We start from the raw sequence: 19,404 nt of genomic DNA on the forward strand, positions 1-19,404 counted from the left end.
TTGAGACACGCCACATTTAATGAGCAAAGCGATTTAGATCGCGCAGATATAATCTCGCATGGTTTAGTGCGGTTTGTCATACGCTGTCGGTTGCAAGCAAATAATAAACACGGAAATGCGAATTTTAATAACAATATTCTGCCACATCATAAATGGCAAACAATTTTAATTTGGCATAAAATATTTGGAATGAATTAAATTTATAGATTTCATATTTATTATACTCCTGAAATATAAAAATGATTAATTCATGTGAAATGTGAAAGAACAGCGATTTTATTTATTTAAAGAAATATTGATTTTCACATGAGTCGGGAAAAACTAGATATCATTCTTTTCGAAAATTTGAAATAGATCGATTTTCTATTTTCCATCTGGTGACCAATAATTATATATATATATATGTATTTGGTTACGTACTCAACGATTGATCGCACACGCGTAATGGCAAAGCGCAATGTTTCTCCCGATTTTTGTGCGCATACTTTGTGCGGAAATTATTACAATTTCGCGAAATGGTTCGCAAATATACGCGAACTGAACTAAATTTACATAACATTTATGTTAATGGTTGAAAGTACGTGCGCGTCGGCATATCTGAAGAGGCTAATTGTCGCGTATTCATTACGTATCCATGGCCAGCTCGCAATAGTAGCGGAGTAAATTATGAGCTCGGCGCATAGTGCTCGCGCTTGGTAGAAAGTTCGCATGTTCTAGTGATATTTCGTTAATACGATGTATTCCCGTTACAGTTTGCAACTTCAATTAATAAACAGTTAATTTGCGCCATTTCGTGATAATACAATGAGCAATAATATTTAACCGATGAACAAATATTTAGAGATTCGCGATGATTCCCGCGGTTTATTAAACGAGTTTCCACGATACAACAACTTTGCTGTAATACTGTTACTACAATCCAAATAACTTTCGCGAAATTTATTGCTCAAAACTCGCCGCAAGCTCGCAACATAGGCAAGCTCGCACGTGAAATTTTCATCGTTGTTTCGCATCGTACATCCCGCGCAACCACCGCCCTACGTACAATCGATTTATCAAAAAATTAATGTCGCGCGTAATAAAATTCTTTATCACTCGTGTTACATGTGTTGAATATCGTGCTCTGCAGCGGCAAAACGAGTAGCAAACGAGTTGGTACATCGAACTTATGATTCCTAAAAAATGTACGTTCTAATCACTATGGTCCTCGATCTTATTTATTAAATATCTCTAATATTCTGATAAGAAAATTTATGATCGAACTTTGCAGTGACAGTTTCATTATAGATTAATGAAATTAACTTCATGGGACCATCGCCTACAGTTTTTGCATATACGTCACTTTTATCACGTCTCGATTAACTGAAGGCGTATCTCTGCTTTCAAGGCGATTGGACCAACCCGGTCTGATTAAAGGTTTTTCCTTGTAATTTCAGACTCCGAGGTATCGACGATCCTGGGCATGCAGACTACTTGGTTCGCCATCGCCCTTGTTTTTCTGATACTCAGCATGGGCGGCCTGGTAACGGCGGCAGTTCTCTGCTTTTGCAGGCAGCGTGTTCCTACCCCGAGGCACCCCCATAACGCGCACAATGCTCAGTCTCATCCCCCAGTCAGCTTCCCATGTGAGTCACAAAAAACCCCCCTTACATGTACACGATCGATTCGCGCTGTTGTCGTCGTTGTTGCTGGCCGTACTCGGTGCAGCCTTGCTACCGTCAGCCAGTTCGTTCTTTGTGGTTTTACTTCGCGTACTGTTACCTCAAAACACGGGAAAAACTTTTTCCCTCTCACCACGGCTTGCGTAATGCCGTTTCTCTAAACAGCCGTGCTCCACAGCAGAGTTGCACACGGAAATAATTTTCGTAAATTGAATATTATTTTCGTTAAGAGAGAAATATCTTCACGAACACTTGGTAGAGAGCAAAGTTTGAGCGCTGTCGCGGAATAGCTCGTATGAAAACTCGGTTAAAAAATATGTCAGACATGTTATACATTCGACACTGTCTCCGCAGCGCGCGCGCGCGCGCGCATTATGTTAATGATTATGAAAATTAATTAATTCTCCCCTGAGCATGTTAGCGAGCACATTTAATTCATTTATTACAAAGTTGCATCCTGCATCGGTCGAGCCGACGATTAAAAGGACGCACGTTCGCGTTTATGGCATATAAAATATTCATTTATTAATAATGTCGCACGATTATAGGCATCATGATACGTGAAATAGACATCAGTGCGTTTAGAACAATTGTTCCTAATTGTATATCAGTACGAAGTAACGTACATCTGTATTTGCATCTTTGTCCGTTCAGCAAACGTTTTAGAAGACCTCTCCGCGTACCAAATTGGAAATCGATATTGTGTTTTATGAGAAAATGAGTTAGCAGCGCGGAGAGTTCACCGACAATCGACCGCTATAGATGAGGTGTTGCATTCAGCACGTAATACAGACTTTTACAGTCAGTGTACCATTTTATCTTTTTAACACAAAGATTTGTCCTTCTCGCGAAGTTTATATCCGTCCTCTTTTCTAATAATATAATACTAATTTTTTCATTTGCAGTAAATTTATACGATCCTTTCTTTAAATAAATATTTCAATACGCGCAATATTATATCAATTGCACTGTTGTGTATCACACATGACACGTGTGACGTGCAATCTAATTTCTTGTCCTAATTGGTACGTGGCATTATCTGTCAGCGATTGTGGATCGATGTTGAGTTACGCGACAGGGGAGGGAGATGTGGAAACGATAATAACGAAGGATTGTTCCGCGGATTTGGAATTATTACGTTAGAATTACATTTACGAAACGCTACGTTACCATGCATCGTCGCATTTCGCGTCGCATGCTGATACTCCATTATGCTGATCTCATTCCAACACCCCCGTGTGCAATGTTTGCTTTTCATTTGATTGCACAGCGGTTTACCTCGCACTTCTGCACGTCACCTCGTTCCGCGACAACGATTCTAATTAATTAATTTAACCTGCAGATTTGACAGATGCATTCGGCGAACCGCGCCCGTCAATCATTTAACATATATTCGCGGCTGACCAGTAAATTTATTTATTGTTGACGGGAAAACACTTCCGCTTGTTTAGATTGCATCACGACTTTATCATCGCGTATTATCGTCGCGTAAACTCTTTTCTTTTTTAGATAAATGTTTCTCTCTGTTTATTCGTGATCTATATCGGAGTGAGAAGCTTTCACGAAAAACTGAACTTTACTGCTTATCGTGTCATTTCTACGATATGGATATCTCACCGCGCTTGATAACGTCTAAAGTCTTCTCCGCGCGCATGAAGCTCCCCGGTGTAAAAGGGTATACCATTTCTGTCTCTTCGCACTAGCAGCCTTTGAGCAAAACGAGTGTGAGGCACTTCTCCCTCATAACGAGAACGAGCCTTTCACGACAACGAGGATCACAACGTCGTTACGCGAACTCGCGACCTTTCGCACAAAGCGGATCTAAATATTTGTGGTTAGTGCTGAAGTAATCAGGAACCATCTGCACGATTGAATCCTCCTTGTTCGCTTATTGTTATAATGTTATAATTAAGCAGTAGGATGATCGATAGACCAGAAGGTGTACGATATTCCGCCTACAATGACATACGTTATTTATTTACGCGTAACTGCTATCACACATTGGCGCGACGGCGTAACGAAATTATTAGAGGGTCGCAGGTATGGTGGACGAAAAAAAGGTTACGCGAAAAACTGAACAAAACGCACGTCGGTGTTTTCATTAAGCGATTGATCGATCGCTACACTTCGGAACTCGCTGCCGTTCGGTCTCTACCCGCGCGCCCGTTTTATAATATCGTTTGGCTTTTCGCGATTTCAATCGGCGAGCACTTCCAGTAGGTATCGTGATGCTCACCGCAATTGCACCGGTGTACCGCTGTTGTTTTTGGTCTCTCCCGTGGTAATCGATAGCAAATAGCGCGTGCCTCGCGGCTTGTTTTGTCTAGTTTGTTTATTGCTGTTACTAACTGCGTGAAACGAGAAAAAGGAGAGAAAGTCAGAGGGCAGAAGGGAAAGAAAGAGAGAAATAGAAACGGAAACTCGCGCTTAAAGTAAGTTTCATATACGTATGTCTGGAGTCTCCCTTCATCCCTCTTTGTGTCACGCGCGACGTCTCATGCTAGAAATTCGATTATCCGAAACAAACGCTGGATGCGCACGGCAGATAATTAATTCCCGGAGAAACGCGCGTTTCCGGGTGATTAATGGAACAACGTTCGTCTCCGCGAACGAACGCGAATCGGTGCGTTAAGTGATACGTTATCAGTAAATTATCGACGGTTTATTGGCGACGCTGCCTCGGCTGTTGTACGAATGACGATACGTTACTTGCATAGACGTATCGTTCGAATGACGGTGTAGACCAAATTGCCGTCGAAAAGAGCGAGAGCTCTTCTGCACCAAGTCTAAAATTATGAAGGCGCTTTACTGCTAAATTTAATCTCTGCGATTGACGTGTTTTACGAGCTTGCAAACGATTTTTCACGAATTCTAACGATCCGAAATTTTATTGTAAGACGACAGTTTATTCGATTACGACTGTCTTCGTTGTTATTCCTGAGCATATAAATCAAATTTAAACAACACGACAGGGAATCATTAATATCCAGCACATTCTGTACACTAATATAGGATTCACATTACTTTAAATTGGAACTAGTAGACAGCAACGTCAAGGAGTCATTTAGGCGATAGAAACGGTTGAAATTATTCACATGTGCATATAAGGGGAGGAGATAATAATCGTATCGTCGATTTTATAAATATCACAGTCGGCATTAAACGAATCTCCGTTCGATCGTCGACATTTTCGTCTTTTCTGTCGTAAGTCGGTAATTAAAATACCGGTCGAGAATCGGTCTCACAATCTTCGGAGTGCACGACCTGACACAATCAGAACCAAGCCAAGATCATAGGTGAGGGCGAGGCTGCGCGAGCGAAGAAGATTGCCGCTACGCCGCGCTGTCGTCCCGATTTAATGGAGCGCGTCGACTTGATAACGCGGATGTCGCTCGTGCACTGCGAGATTTATTAGCGTCTCATGAAACGAGCAATGAAATTTTTTGTGCAATAGCGTTTTTCGAATATACAGTGAATGTCAATGTCCGGACAAGTCTAGCGTTCGATAAGTTTTACGTGAAAAAATTGCCGCGACAGTTCGCAATTGCTTTAAGGATGCTTCACAGTTTGCCATGCTAAAGAGAGATATACTAGAAAAAAGATTTCCTTATATCTGCGTTGACTTTGTCCATCAACCGCGCATACACTAAACCGCATTCGGATTATTCGTGAGACGGAAATTAATGCGCGTCTCTTAATCTCTCACGGGAAATACTTTTTCTCTCCGCGCGCTCCGTGTTCTCCAATCTCTTTGAGGCATAACGTCAATCCGAGCGTTCTATTGTGCTTCAGTATAAACATCGTGCCCCTTATGGAAGTTATAGATGCATAAAATAGAAGAATCCTTAATCAATTTTACTTTTGATAGCAAGTGAAAGTCTCGACACGTTACAATAATACTTTTATGTTCCAAATAATTCTAAAGTTTGAAGTTACATCAACGACGCAATTGTATCAGAGAACCCGGCAGAATATCGACAAGAGGCTTTGAAATGATAAACTATATTTCGGAGAAAAAATTGCGTTGCATCCCAGACATTGGAGGGAATATAAAAACACCAGCGCGAGTAGGAGGAACACTTATACACGTGTTCCCCGATATACCACGCGTCTGGCTTTTACAAAATAAATGTCGATACCTCATACCTTAACTAACAGTTTTGCATGCGCACTCTTGTTACGATATTCTACTATCTCGGAAAAATAAAGAAGAATGCAGAATAAATGGAGGCAAGAGGTACATCATGCTTTGGCCTCGGTCCAAAAAAGAATCGACAACCTTGTTCGATAGCGAGTTCCGGTCGACCGAGAAAATAGAAAAATATACTCTCCATGCTCGCTGTACCGCGACTCTCGTTTATGTACATTTTAATAATAAACAGTCGTAGAAGCGAACTCGCAATTGGATACACTCAAAGGATCGAAAAAGTTAGCATGTTGCGATTGCATTACAGTTCGCGAATGAAACCTGGGAAAAAACAGGATAAAAAAACAGAATGATTAGAAATGTATCAAGATAGGGAGAGACAACCGATGCGTCACGGATTGAATGAGGGATTTTAATGGAAATATCGCGAAGATTGATGTGCAATTAAATAACTTATATATAACTTCACGTACAATACGTTAATATTCGCGTTGCTCGCGAGCTGATGAAATTAGTTTGCTCGCCGATGAAGCTGCTGTCGGTTGCAATTAACGCGACCGTACGCGAAACGATGATGTCTGTTCCGAATACGCGTACTTCGGGATAAATCAAATTCGCTCGTCGACGTGTACGCTAATTCACTTCTATTTGCTTAGCTTATCGATTTTGTCATTAATCCATGTAATACAGATTACACTTTTAAAACAGATACGGTAATATGATTGACTGATAGGCCGCGGGCCGCGCGCAAATTGAGGTACAAGCCTATGCTCTCGATATTGATTTTCCTTGAAAATCCGAAATGGGTGTAACACGATTAACGACAGGTCTACAGTAATTGCAATTTTAAGCATAATTAAGCGATGGAAATTGAAATGAGTCACTGTGCAAAACCAGATGTTCTTACCCGATAGTGAAAATTTATTTTAGCTGTGTCACAAACGATTCTTCGTATTGAATTTTTATCGTATTGAATATATCTATTACTAATTTTAGGAGTTTCCTCAAATTGTGTTACAAACTCAAATGTCAACTGTTTTCTGTAACCTGAAGGATATTTATATTCTTGGTGCGTCTTGAAACGCGTGCTTTCTGATATAAAATAGGACTGCCGAATGCATTTGGCGAATTTTGCGCAAGTGGTCGGGCACAGGCGGATTATGCAGGAGAAACACGAATGAGAGTACTCGTCCTTTCTTTTTCTTCCCTCTTACTCTATTACGGCTTATGCAAACAAGCTCATTTCGACGTTTGGCTTGGACTCAAAAGGACTGCCGACGAAAAGTAGGACTTTATGTTTAAGCGGAATACCTAAATCATTCATGAAAGTCTATTAAATTGTAATGTATGATAAGTCGATGAAACGAGATCTTATCTACCATTCTGACTAAATTTCGCTTTCAATTTTCAAACTGGAAGCTAGTTTCAGTATATTTCTTCTTGCGTAAAACCACACATTGGTCGCTCAATTCGATTTCAAACAACATTAATAGTTTGTTGGTCATAGTCGAATAACTCGAGATCAGTAAATTGCGTGCGAATTAATTTAAATTAATTTATTTGCGCCATTGATTCAAATAAATTCGTTATTATAACTATCGAGCTTAATAGGTGTGTCTAATTCAAACATACTCCGTTGCTCGTCAAAAGCGACCAATATCCAAGGCTGATTTATTTTCGGAATGAATGGAAGGACAAATTGAGTAAAGTTAAACTTTCATTTCTTGATTCCCATATTATTTCGAATTTAATTATATATCCTGCAATTTACTCAGCGTGCATTTCGCCTCTGCAGTAGATGCGAGGGCGTCTTACACGTGGTCGTGACGTAGAACGGTTTACTTAGCTGGCGATCGATAATACCGATAATTACGTGGGCGCGCATAATTGGGACAGCTTCTGGTCGATCGTGGTGACGAATGCAAAAGCGTTTTTGACCACATTGATTAACATTCACATCCGTGCCGGTCGCGAAAGTTTATCGATACGTTTGTACGCTGTGCACGCTACGAATGCATCCCAACGAAATTTCACCTTCTCGTGCGCTTTGTCGGAACGGAAGTGGCGGACGAGCACTTTCACGAGCTCCTCCGAGATGCGCGAATAACTTGAACGATCGATAATACTTTATTAAACGAGGTAAGGAAAACGGCATTTCGGTACGCGATGATATTGTATTTCGCGGTACAATCGCAATCGTTATTGTGAACTCGAGCCGTTACAGGAAGTTAGTGCATTATTCAAAGCAGCTTTCGATGTCATTGGAGTTAGTCACGCAATACGGTGCACGTGTTACCGTGTTCGCAGTGTAAGTCAAAGATAGCAACTCCTAATTGCCCCGGTGGCTAGCAATAAAAACTATGAACTTCCTTCCATTGCTGGAGCATTATTATGACGATAACGTGTTTCCCCTAATCAAGCTCAATCCAGGCCACTTGAAGATAACAGAGCAGAAACACTCTGTAATGTCAACATGTATTTTACTTGCAAATTGATCGAATAAATTGCTTTGATATCGATTTTCGTGCAGTACATAAAAAGATTAGTTTAGCAAGATTTTTATTCGCGTAATTTTCCTCGATTTCAGCGATTTCAAAAGCCGCTGTTAAAGAAATGCGCATATCTCGGAAATACTCGGGTTTGACCGATAACGCGAGCACGTATAGCGGTGCATCGTCTCCTGCATTCGTGGACGAGGTGAATCCCCAACTCGTCAGTCGTGCACCCAAGCTCTCATCGATCCATAGCTGCAATCATTTCTCGGATCGTCCGTACTTCTCGTCCCAATCTAGATTCGTCTACGTGCACAATCGCCCACAATTGATTAGATCCGTCGGCGTTTTATCGTATTGTGATGTGCCAAGCGATATCAATGACGCGTTTAATCGGTCACGATCGTGTTCTGCGAAGTGTGCTGCAAGTAGTAGACAGTCGCAAGTGGCAGTGCAAATGCGCAGCAAATCGATACAATGCTTCACTTTGTCATCAATTCAATTTGCCCGATCGTATCGTAAAGTTTGCGTGATGTAGCAATAAGTGGTACGAGAAATGCCGTGATTTTCTGAAGGAACAGCGATAAGACGCGGTTTAGCGTTTTAGATTGACAATGTAAATACGTTTGTTTTGACTGATAGCTTTTGTAATGTCGAGTTTTATTATAAATACGGTTAATTCTTCTCTATTTTCCGTGAGCAATTCCACAGTTATTATTTTCTGACATCTTTATCAAAATATCATGGTATTGTTCGGTCACAAATCACTCGTCTGTACAATATTGAAATAAATTTGATAAATGTGCGCGGTAAAGTGTTCGTAAACGGTAATCCAGTGATCGAAAGGCAAAGAGCGAATTTTTATCGAATCATAGGCTCAGAGAGGCTCTCACAATCGGTCTGCTGCTTTTACATTTGCCGAATAAAATTGTGACTCTTTGTCTTTTACTTTCTCTCGACGTTAATTCTCCGGGAGAATTCCTGATTTTCTAGCACCGAAAATCACGGCGTTCACTTTCAACCCCGCGCGCGCATCGATTTACGCCGCGTCGGCTGGTGGAACATTCCTGATAAAACGTCGCCGCGTGCGACGGTGCTCTCTTTAGGGATTCCAAGCTCGTCGAGGCTCATCCAGTACGTGCCGTCGCTCTGTCGCGGAGTTTCGCCCGCGACGATCGACCGGTCGTGGCAGCGACCAGTTCCCCGCAGACAGTCGATGGGAACCATTCGTGGACATCTCGCACAGCCTCGTGGTCAAAGTGGAGTTTCTGACAGATTTAAGATGACCATCAGTGGTCACGGTGGCAATCCACCGATCTGGAGGACCCTGCCGGTGCTTCTCCTGGTCACCGTCCAGCTTGCCGTAGCCGCAAACACACGGACCTTCGTCGTGAGCAACACGGTAGACGATCAACTCGGTAAAGACTACTTCGTGGGACCCTGTCTGGTGAACACCAATCAAACCTGTCCTGACGAGGAAGTGACGTTCTTCCTCTATACCAAACACAATCCAAATGAAGCACAGCAGCTACTAGTGAACGACACCGCGTCGAATTTGGTCGACACCAACTTTGTGGCGACCTTACCCACGAAGATTATCGTGCACGGTTACAACTCGGACATGTATCTGGACTATCTGGTAGTCATGAGGAACGAATATCTGAAGAAAGGCAGCTACAACCTCATCGCGGTTGACTGGCATCGTCTGGCGACAGCGCCCTGCTACCCCGTGGCTGTCCACAACGTGCCCCACGTGGGCGACTGTTTGGCACAGCTGATCGAACGTCTAAGAGATTATGGCGCTACGAATATCCACGTGATCGGCTTCAGTCTTGGCGCTCACGTGCCAGCATTCGCTGCCAACGTGTTACATCCGTATCAGCTTACGAGAATTACTGGTCTCGACCCGGCGATGCCGCTCTTCGTCACTGTTGACAAGAGCGAGAAACTCGACGCGAGCGACGCTGAGTTCGTCGACGTGCTGCATACGAACGCCTTCATCCAGGGCCAGTTCGAAGCGAGTGGTCACATCGACTTTTACGTGAATGGTGGAGTCAACCAGCCCGGTTGTTGGGGACATGGAAACCCGTTCGGCTGCAGCCATCACAGATCCACGGAGTACTTTGCCGAGTCGATCAACACGAAGATCGGTTTCTGGGGCTGGCCGTGTTCTGGTTTCTTGACGTATCTGCTGGGCCTCTGCCCACCCAGGTTTCCTGCTGTGCTGATGGGCGACGACGTTAACAGGGATTATAGGGGGTTCTATCTAGTGAAGACGAAGGCGCAGAGTCCGTTCGCGGAAGGCATGTTCTCGGTGGAGGATTTATACCAGCAGAATATTTACCAGTGATTGTGAAATGTGCACGCGAGCATGCCGATGATCCCTCTTAGAAGAAAGAAACGTTACGAGGAGATCGTGAAACGCTTTGTACGTGACGATTGACGAAACGTGAAGAAAGGGTCGCTTCACCGAAAACGTAAAAGACTCTTCGTGTTAACGCGACCTCGCGTGTCGACAAGATTGAGATATCTCGATGGTGCCAAGCACTATGTTCGGGGGAATGTTTCAAGTCATTCACATCGGCGCACTGTAGCGGGCTGTGAATAGAATGTGCTCGAGTATCGTAACGAATAAGAAGATGTAATCATCACACGCTACCTTTACGAGTAAACTGGGAAAGTAATTCATTTAAGAGTTTCATTATACACGATGGTTACTTTACGAAATTGCGTAATTTACTCGTGAATGTAGAATATGATGGTTTGCTAGAAATAGGTTTACCTAATGGAGGAAATCGATTTTCTAGCGAGTATATTGTACATACATTATCCACATTATATTATATTTATATTTTACAAATGGTTATGTGTTATATTCCACTTTTTCGTGGATGAGAAACGGTGTCGAATCGAGAACAACTTGAATATATCATGAGAAATGTGATAGAGAGCTAAAGAACGCGATAACTGCAGCCAATTGTACAGAAGACTCTGCTTCACCAATTCAGAAAATTTCATCATCGTGGTGTTAAAGCCCGATCAAATCGGCGAGATCAACGTTAAGTGGAATCTCGTGAGATCGAGGGAGGTTTCTTTGCCGACTTCATTACACGTTCCGGGCTCGCAAGTCTGATGCTGCGCAAGGAGGTCTACTACCATGTCAAGGTCAGACGACTGCCGAGACCTGCTAATCGATATCTCGCCAAACCGGAGAAGTGGGGCGGACACGCTCGTATACCGGGCAATTTCTTATCGATCCGACGTACGCCGGTTGAATAAAAGTTTAACTGTATTTAACTGTACCTATCCATCTGTCTGTCAATCCATCCGTCCATCTATCTGTCTGTCATCTATCTATCCATGTATCTGTCTATTTAAACTGTTTCTCTTTCGGTGGTTTCCCGCGGCGACGATATCGTCAAGTCTCGAAATTGTCGAATTTGTAGATCTAGCGATAGGTTTTCCTAATCAACTCTGCTTGCTCGCTATCGTTTGTTATTTTATAATTACATTTCACTGTTGAGATATAAGTGTCAACGTGTTTTCTGCAGCAAAATTGTACCTTATGTATCAAGCTCCATCGCAGCACAATGTAACAGATTTTGGAACGGAATAGAAATTTGATTGAAGTACGATACGATGCACGCGGAATTTTTTGTACAATCCTTGTACTTCCACCGTTCTCTATTGCGTCCTCGTCTTGGAAAAATGTAGCGAGATGCTCGGTATCAAGGAAACGATAACTTTTGCTACACGGATAGACCGGAAACCTCAACTGATCCTGTTAGTCTCTTGAGAGATTCGACCTCAAGAATATATATAAGACTTATATATACTATATACATCATGAGAGACATTCCCCAGGAGGGAAAAACGTCGCGGAAATGGTTTCTGATTATTATTATATTATATTATATTATATTATATATATATTTTTTTACTTTCGCTCGACTTCCACGGAGATTAGATATTCTGTATAATTTTATTTGAACGCAATAGTTCGCATCCCTTTGTACAGATACAAAGAACAAACCTCGCTTTAAGATAATTCAGCATACGCTTGTAATAATAATCACATAATAAATGTAAGTGTTACACATATTGAGTTCAATAAAGGGAAACGGATCAAACTCTCATTTTTAATTTGTGTACTTTTTCGCTTGTTACTCTTCGATATTAATATTAATATACCTCGATATTGATATATATATTAATCTAAATAATTATAAATCTCGTTAACGGAAAATATTGATTACGGTATATAATTTTGGTATACTCACATATTCGATACATAATTTTGATATACTCACGTATTCGTTAATTTTGTTGTTTTGTTGTCTACAGCATAACAATTATTCAAATTTTATGCTTATAACATCAAGTTTGACTGAATATCGTAATTTGTAACGTCAGCGTTATAATTTATTCTGCCGTGTTGGGAACAAGCTTCATCCTTTAATTTGTGACGACGCTAATGCATTTTTACGGCTTTAATCATAACAATCCGGACGATACGGAATTGTGTTTAATTTCCAACGAAAACTCTGTTCGCTATAAGTCACGGAACGATATTACTGCATTTTTCTTCAATCTTTCTCTTTCTCTGTCTGCTCATACGGCTACCCCGTTAACCTCGTTTCCGGAAAGCCTCTCATATAATGCGATCCAATCAACTTAATCCACGGTATCAAAGCATTCGGAATCCGAGCGGTCTGATTCGAATGTTAATGAATGCGAGAAACACATCCCGAGAGGATTCGCGCGCGATTGTATCCAAACAATTCGTTAGCAACTAACGAGACCCTCGTTACGGGCTACGTGACGGCAAGAATGATCGGAGTAAAAAGCGCGAGACGGGCCGAATAATCTCTCGTTTGCGAGAGGAAGGTCAATCGTCATAGCTTAAAACCGAACGACACAAACTTCAGTTCCAGCAACAGGTTGCGCCCGATGCTAATTTGCTAATTAAGCCGGGGTGAGATCCTTGCCTCGCATTCGGCCAATTAAGATTCTTAAATCGCCTTCCGACGAGTTTTCTTCGAGATTGCTGCGTGACCGGTAAACGACCGCGACAAATCGTTGTTACAAACTGGCACACGGAAATCTGCACGTTCGTTATGTTATCGTTTATGAATCACCACATTCTCTTCGAGAACAAACAAATGAATTTTTCAAGAGTGCATTTGACTTTTTTAAGATGACTTTCTTTTGTATTTAGGACATGCCAAAAGGTCAGCTCTGAACGTGCCTCTGTCGTTTGTGAATTTAATTTCTCCTTTCATTGAATGCATAAAACGTTCTAAAAAAAAGGAGGACCGAGATCGGACGGATTTGTCTGTCCCGCTATCTTTCCATTCACGAACGAGAGAGCCGGCTGATTATCATATTTCGCGAGAGAGCGAGCAGCGGTGAACGCATTAAAAGTTGTTCGAATAGTTGGGGACGAACCGTTCTTTCGAGTACACAATTTAAACTTGAGCACAGAAATGCACATTTTACTGGCCACAATTCCGCATTCTCTCCATCGCATCGGATCGTCGTGGGAAGAGATAGAAGGGGTTTATTCGCATTGGCCTTCCTCCGCGTGCAAGAGGCGCGCAAGAATCCCAATCTCGGCGATAGAACGCGAAAAGTCTCCGAGAAAATGGGAGGTAGAACGAGAAGGAAGAAGGAATGGAGGAAAAGTGGAGAAACGAGTGAAAACTCATCGAAAATGCCCCGAATACACGCGCGATATTTGTGATCCACGCGCGCGTGCACCGCGACATGAGTAGATGCTGTTCTGTACTTTCGTAATCTCATTCTCCGTCATCTCGCGCAATGCGATGGAGAAGGAAATGAAAAATGAACTTATTATCGAAACTGGCAGAGTCTACAGTTATCTTTTTCATTCGCAGAGAATTTGCGAGAGTGTTTTTCGAGAAATCTTTACGAACTCTCGTACGCATGAATGAGATCATAATATTCTGTCTAATATATTTCAACTTTTGAATAACCCTTGTAACAATTGAAATTGATCTTTCCACGAAACTAATAGCTTGGGACATGTTTCTTTTATCTCTTTTCTGTATCCGTTTTTAAACGGAGCTGTATCACGATATCCGTGGCGTCCGACGATACTCGACGTTGCACGCAAAATAAAAATGTGGGAGGAAAATCCTGTATAGTCCACTTTCCATGATTTACCCCGGTATTCACGCACACAAACATGTCTGCCTTAGCCTGCCAGGCGAATGTATAAGCACCCCCCGCAGGCGCAGTATCCGAGATAATTTCAATTCGCCGAGTGGAATATAATTTAATAAAACTTTACCGCGGAATTCGCATTAGCCACGCATTACCTTAGCTCGCCTCTGCTTCCGTTGCTGTTCCCTTCGCTGTTTATTTTACCCTGAAGCTATTTTCATGAGCGGGCAAATTTCTTTCGTAAGATTTACGATATTCGCGATGCTGCGCGTTTGATGGCATGTCAAGAATTTTGAAATTATTTTCTCTTTGCATTATCCGCCATTTCCGCCTGTGATTTACGCGAATAACTGGGTTGCGTGTGAAGAAATAAATCGAAATCGTTAAACACATAACTTATTCGCGTCAGGAAATCTTACTATTACCTTTCAACTCCACAGATTCTTCATTATTCAATTTCATAAAACCTCGTCGCTACTATTTTCACACAAATTTTTTGGTTAAAATAATTTATATATTGATACCTTCTGCAGCTCAAGATGAACCGTCTTCGCACACCGATGCTTCACCTCGTTTCGCGTGTGAAATCATATTTCCGCGCATATACATTTCTACAGATACTTACACACACACATGCTCATGAAACGTGACACACAGTTCCGGAGCTGATATAACTGCTCTTCTCAAGACGTGCTGCGAGAATAATTTTGAAAAATGCACGCCGAAATCCGTGTGTCGCGGCTGTCACGTGACCCCCGATTTCCGAGAAATCAATACCGGTTATTCCAGAATAATCGTAACGTTCTCGTTATTCTCTCGCAACCGTTGTACGAGCGTTATTGTTGGCAACGTCGTCGTCGGTTTTGCTGGCGATTCCGCTAAAAGCCCTTTACGGCGCGCATGGAGATTGCAATGAGATCAGAGATCCCGGAAAGCGTGATCATCTACCGAGTACAGTCTCATGCATATTCCAAAATGTACTCGCCCGTCAGTTTGGAGGACCCACTTTTGGCACTGTTGTATTTCCGACTGGCACGTAACTTGCATCACGTGATTGCGCTCTGTGTACATGCAGCCCCGGCTGTCTGCTTAAGAGAATGCCACCGGAAATGTAAGGTCGATGTTTGCTGATGTGAAATTTTCATGATGTAATGCGGCTGACATGCAGGTACGCGCGAGCGCGCAGCGCACACATGCGAATCTAATCGAGGATAATCGTATCAAACTGATGATAATCGTCGTCGAAATTATTTTACGCGGAAACTAATCGTCTCACAACACGCTGCAATTGCCGAGGCGGCAAAATACATTGTCGCTCTAATGAAACGTTGCCGCGGTGGTCAGGAGGCGTCAGCTTATCGGGAAACAGATACATTCTATATGTATATAATATTTGTGAAGAATCTTTTTTATCTTCTACATCGTAATAATCACGCAATAATATTCATCATCGTATCGCGTCCCGATTAAATCATCGTAAATACTTGACCGGGAAATCCTCGTCGCAGAATAATGCTCGAGCAACAAGGGCATAAATTCGTCAGTAATAAAAATCCTGGCCCTCGGAGTGGCATTCTCGCGGCTCTTCAACAATTTCGGCGCTGACCATAAATTTCTAGTTGGATGGCATTCTTTAAGGCTGGGCCGGTCGTTTTTTTTTACTCGATGCCCTGTAAAATGCCGTTCGCGAACGACGAATTTACGAAAAACACCGACGTCGATGTCGCCGAGGTGCTCAAAAAATGGTTGCCCTTCTTTACGGGCGAAACAGGAATTTCGTCGCGGAATGCATACCCGTTTCCCGTGAGTGACACTCTGGATTAAGAGGAAAACTGCATATTCGCGCAATTACAGGCCACAGCAAGCCGGGCAGAATATCAACTCCGCGATCGTGAACGCGCATCTTTTATGCGAAATAATCGGGAATATTGCTGCAGCCGCAATAACGTTTAAAGTGGCTTACAGGCTAACTCATTTCTTCTGTTCGCTATATTAACGCGACATAAACGTAAAGTTAAGGGAATCAAAAATTCATTGCTTCAAATACGGCACGGTACATAATAAATTTGCCTCTTTATATCGCGCCGTATTGATCGTCATTGTAGTCGTTTAAAATTCAAGCTATGCAGCGAAAACGTATAATGGAGCAATGTATCATAAACGGTGCAATGTTTCCACAAAAATATGAGAAACGCACGTTGCAGACTACATCGTCCTGCATAATGTAACGCAATGCTATTACCGCATCGTGTCACACGAGCCAAACTGTACTATCGAATTTGTAACGCGATAGAGAGCAATTAACCGTTTGTTTATGCAACCGGCCGTTTTCCGGTGACGCACGTGGAGAGAAATTGATTAAAATCACGCGTATTTTACACACGGAACATTGTTCCACGTCCACGTTGTAAAACGTGAAATTACTCGGTGATTATCTCGCGACGAATAATAATAAAGCGCGCTCAAAATGATTCGCTTTAAGTTTGCGGTACAATGCACGCCGTTTGCACGTGATACATATGAAAGCACAAAAGTCAGAACTTTTATCGAGCTAATATGCAGTTGCCGCGAGTTTCTAAAGTCGCGCACAGTTTTATCCGTCACGTTCCGAGCATATATTTAACGCTGCACGACGTTTATTTGCACTGAAAAATCGCGGTAAGCCGGTAAAAGTGCAAGAATGTCGCGAAAAGCTGCCCATTTCTTCGCCATTCGCCGGCGCTCAAAGCATTTTAACATTCACGAAAATATTTGTCCTTCTCTTGCATCACTTTGAACTTCGAATTCATTTTTCTGATTTCCCTGGACAATGACTGTCTTTATTGATATATGAATCTATATTGATATACAAAAAAGTTTTCAAATTATTGGAGGATTGCCTGGTATACATTACTTTTGTTACTAAAAAGAAGTTTGGCTACAGGTAGCCTTTTCTGCGAAGTAAGTAAGCGTGGTAAACAAATACAGTACTCTAAAAAGAACTCTAAAAAGCAATAGAAGTATCATATTTTTGTTTCGTTGCACAGCGTAAAACCATGAAAAAGTTACATATGCAACGAGTCGTTGTATGCAAGTTGTTGCAGCCTGCAATTCTTGCATAGTGTTCGACTTGTTCTATACACGTTTATTCACGCTTTCAGATTTCGCCCCGGCATAATCGCGCGGGATGTCACATTTAACGTAGGGAATAGACCAAAACTTTTGCATAGCCCATATGAAACACATGAAATTTTGCCGAATGGCCTGCCAGAGATCGCCGGTCGTCTTATCCCTGTCACGTTTCGCGCATAGATTTCACGATACATGTCTCGCGCGAAACCCGAAAATCACCGAGCACGTTAACCGCATTTCTTCGGCCGAAGCTCGGCGAAATCCGCTTGATCCGGATTTCCAAGCCTGCAAAGCAAACTTTGTCTCGCTCGTCGAGATAAGTGACAGCTGAAAGAGCGCGCGGGAAATTCTCGCCGCGCGCGGAAAAGCGCGATGCGTATCGCTCTCACGGGAGGGATACATTGTATGCGGACTTCAAAAACAACACACGTTGTGCTGGGGGCTGTCTAATGATGTCGCCATCGTGTTTAGAAACGGATCCGTTTAGAATCCTTCCTAGAGCTCTCGAAATTCTTCGCGACGCTATCATATACGCTGGAGGGAATCTAAAGAAACGACGTGCGAGCATCGCGATGCAATCTCGACTTTGAAACTGTTTTCTAAACCGATCGCACACACGTGCGGAACAGAGAACGTCGCAAAGTCGAGCCTGTCGTCGAGAGGGATGCAGGTGGTGTGGCGGGACTGATGTGTCTTACGGTATTTTAGTGCAACAGATGTACGGATCGAACGGAGCGAGCGCCGGTCTGCCGATGGGCATGACCACGTTGAAGGGAACCGGCACTCTGGGGCCCCTGGGGAACTACGGTTCGGGGATCGCACCCGGAGTAACGGGGGCCACGACCCTGCCACGGCCGGGAAACTGGCTGCGCCCTGCGGGCCTCAGGCACGGGCACAGCGCGGCCCGGGTCCGCCTCTACTGCCAGGCAAAGTGAGGAGCCATGGTTCCGACAGGTGAGACATTTCCACTTTTTTCGAATGTATCACGCCACCTCCCCCTTCCCTTTTTTATTCAGAAAGTGCGTTGTTACGTTTGCTTTTGCAATTTTCCATCTGTCCGTGATGCGGATACGCGGACTGATTGACAATATTCTCTTTGACGCCCGACAAAATTCTGGAGCGAAGAATGATATGTGCGAAGCTATCGAAAAAGGGTACACGAGATGAAGTTATTCAAAATACGAAGCTATCAGAAATGCCGGTGTTATATCGAAAAGGGAGATGGTTGTCAGACTTTCACGTCATAAATTTGTATAGATACGATGAATTATAAATTTTAATTAAGCGAGTGAGATGCACTGTACATCTTTTTTCAATAATAAAGGTGTTCGAACAGTGTACGTCAAAGAGAATTTGCAAGAATCGTACCGCAATGGAATGGCTCTAAAATAGCCATCATCATGTAACAGCAGGGGTTGTAACTTTTTTTTACAGTGTAATAAAAAAGATCATCTGCCGAGTCCGTTCCTCGTTAGGTGCTAGTAAAGCTGGCGAATGCCTCAAAAAGCTCGATTAAGCTCGTAGACCGTTTTTTATAACGTTTAGATTGGAATCGGGGGAAATCGGAGAAGGTTTGCGTCTTTTTTTTCCTTTCATTGCAAAAACGATACGTCAGCCAATTGGAAAAGGACCGGTCCATCTCAGGTCCTCTTTCCATCGCATTATACATCGTCGTTACTCGCTAGACCCTCGAAAGCTCGTTACTCCCTTTCGTCATAAATTCAAATTGAGATAAGATCGGCACACGGGAGTTGAGGAAACGATCGATACAAGAGGAAAAAGCTTTCAAATTACAGATGCACGACTA

The 19,404-nt window shown here is 42.7% G+C and overlaps 1 protein-coding gene and 1 long non-coding RNA gene across 3 annotated transcripts in view; one reads left to right on the forward strand and one right to left on the reverse strand.

Moving 5' to 3' along the window:
- LOC105276481 overlaps window positions 1–12,436 on the forward strand; it is a 134,540-nt gene extending 122,104 nt beyond the window's left edge. For both annotated transcript variants that reach the window (XM_011334125.3, XM_011334126.2), the window contains exons 5-6: window positions 1,437–1,625; window positions 9,407–12,436. In XM_011334125.3, coding sequence (XP_011332427.1) covers window positions 1,437–1,625; window positions 9,407–10,650 — 1,433 coding nt within the window. In that variant the 3' untranslated portion in view covers window positions 10,651–12,436. The remainder of the gene's footprint in view (window positions 1–1,436; window positions 1,626–9,406) is intronic.
- The window catches only part of LOC113562193, an 82,689-nt gene that overhangs the window by 50,745 nt on the left and 12,540 nt on the right, over window positions 1–19,404 (reverse strand). The window lies entirely within an intron of this gene.

This window comes from Ooceraea biroi, chromosome 6 (assembly GCF_003672135.1).
Source record: "Ooceraea biroi isolate clonal line C1 chromosome 6, Obir_v5.4, whole genome shotgun sequence".
Lineage (NCBI taxonomy): Eukaryota > Metazoa > Arthropoda > Insecta > Hymenoptera > Formicidae > Ooceraea > Ooceraea biroi.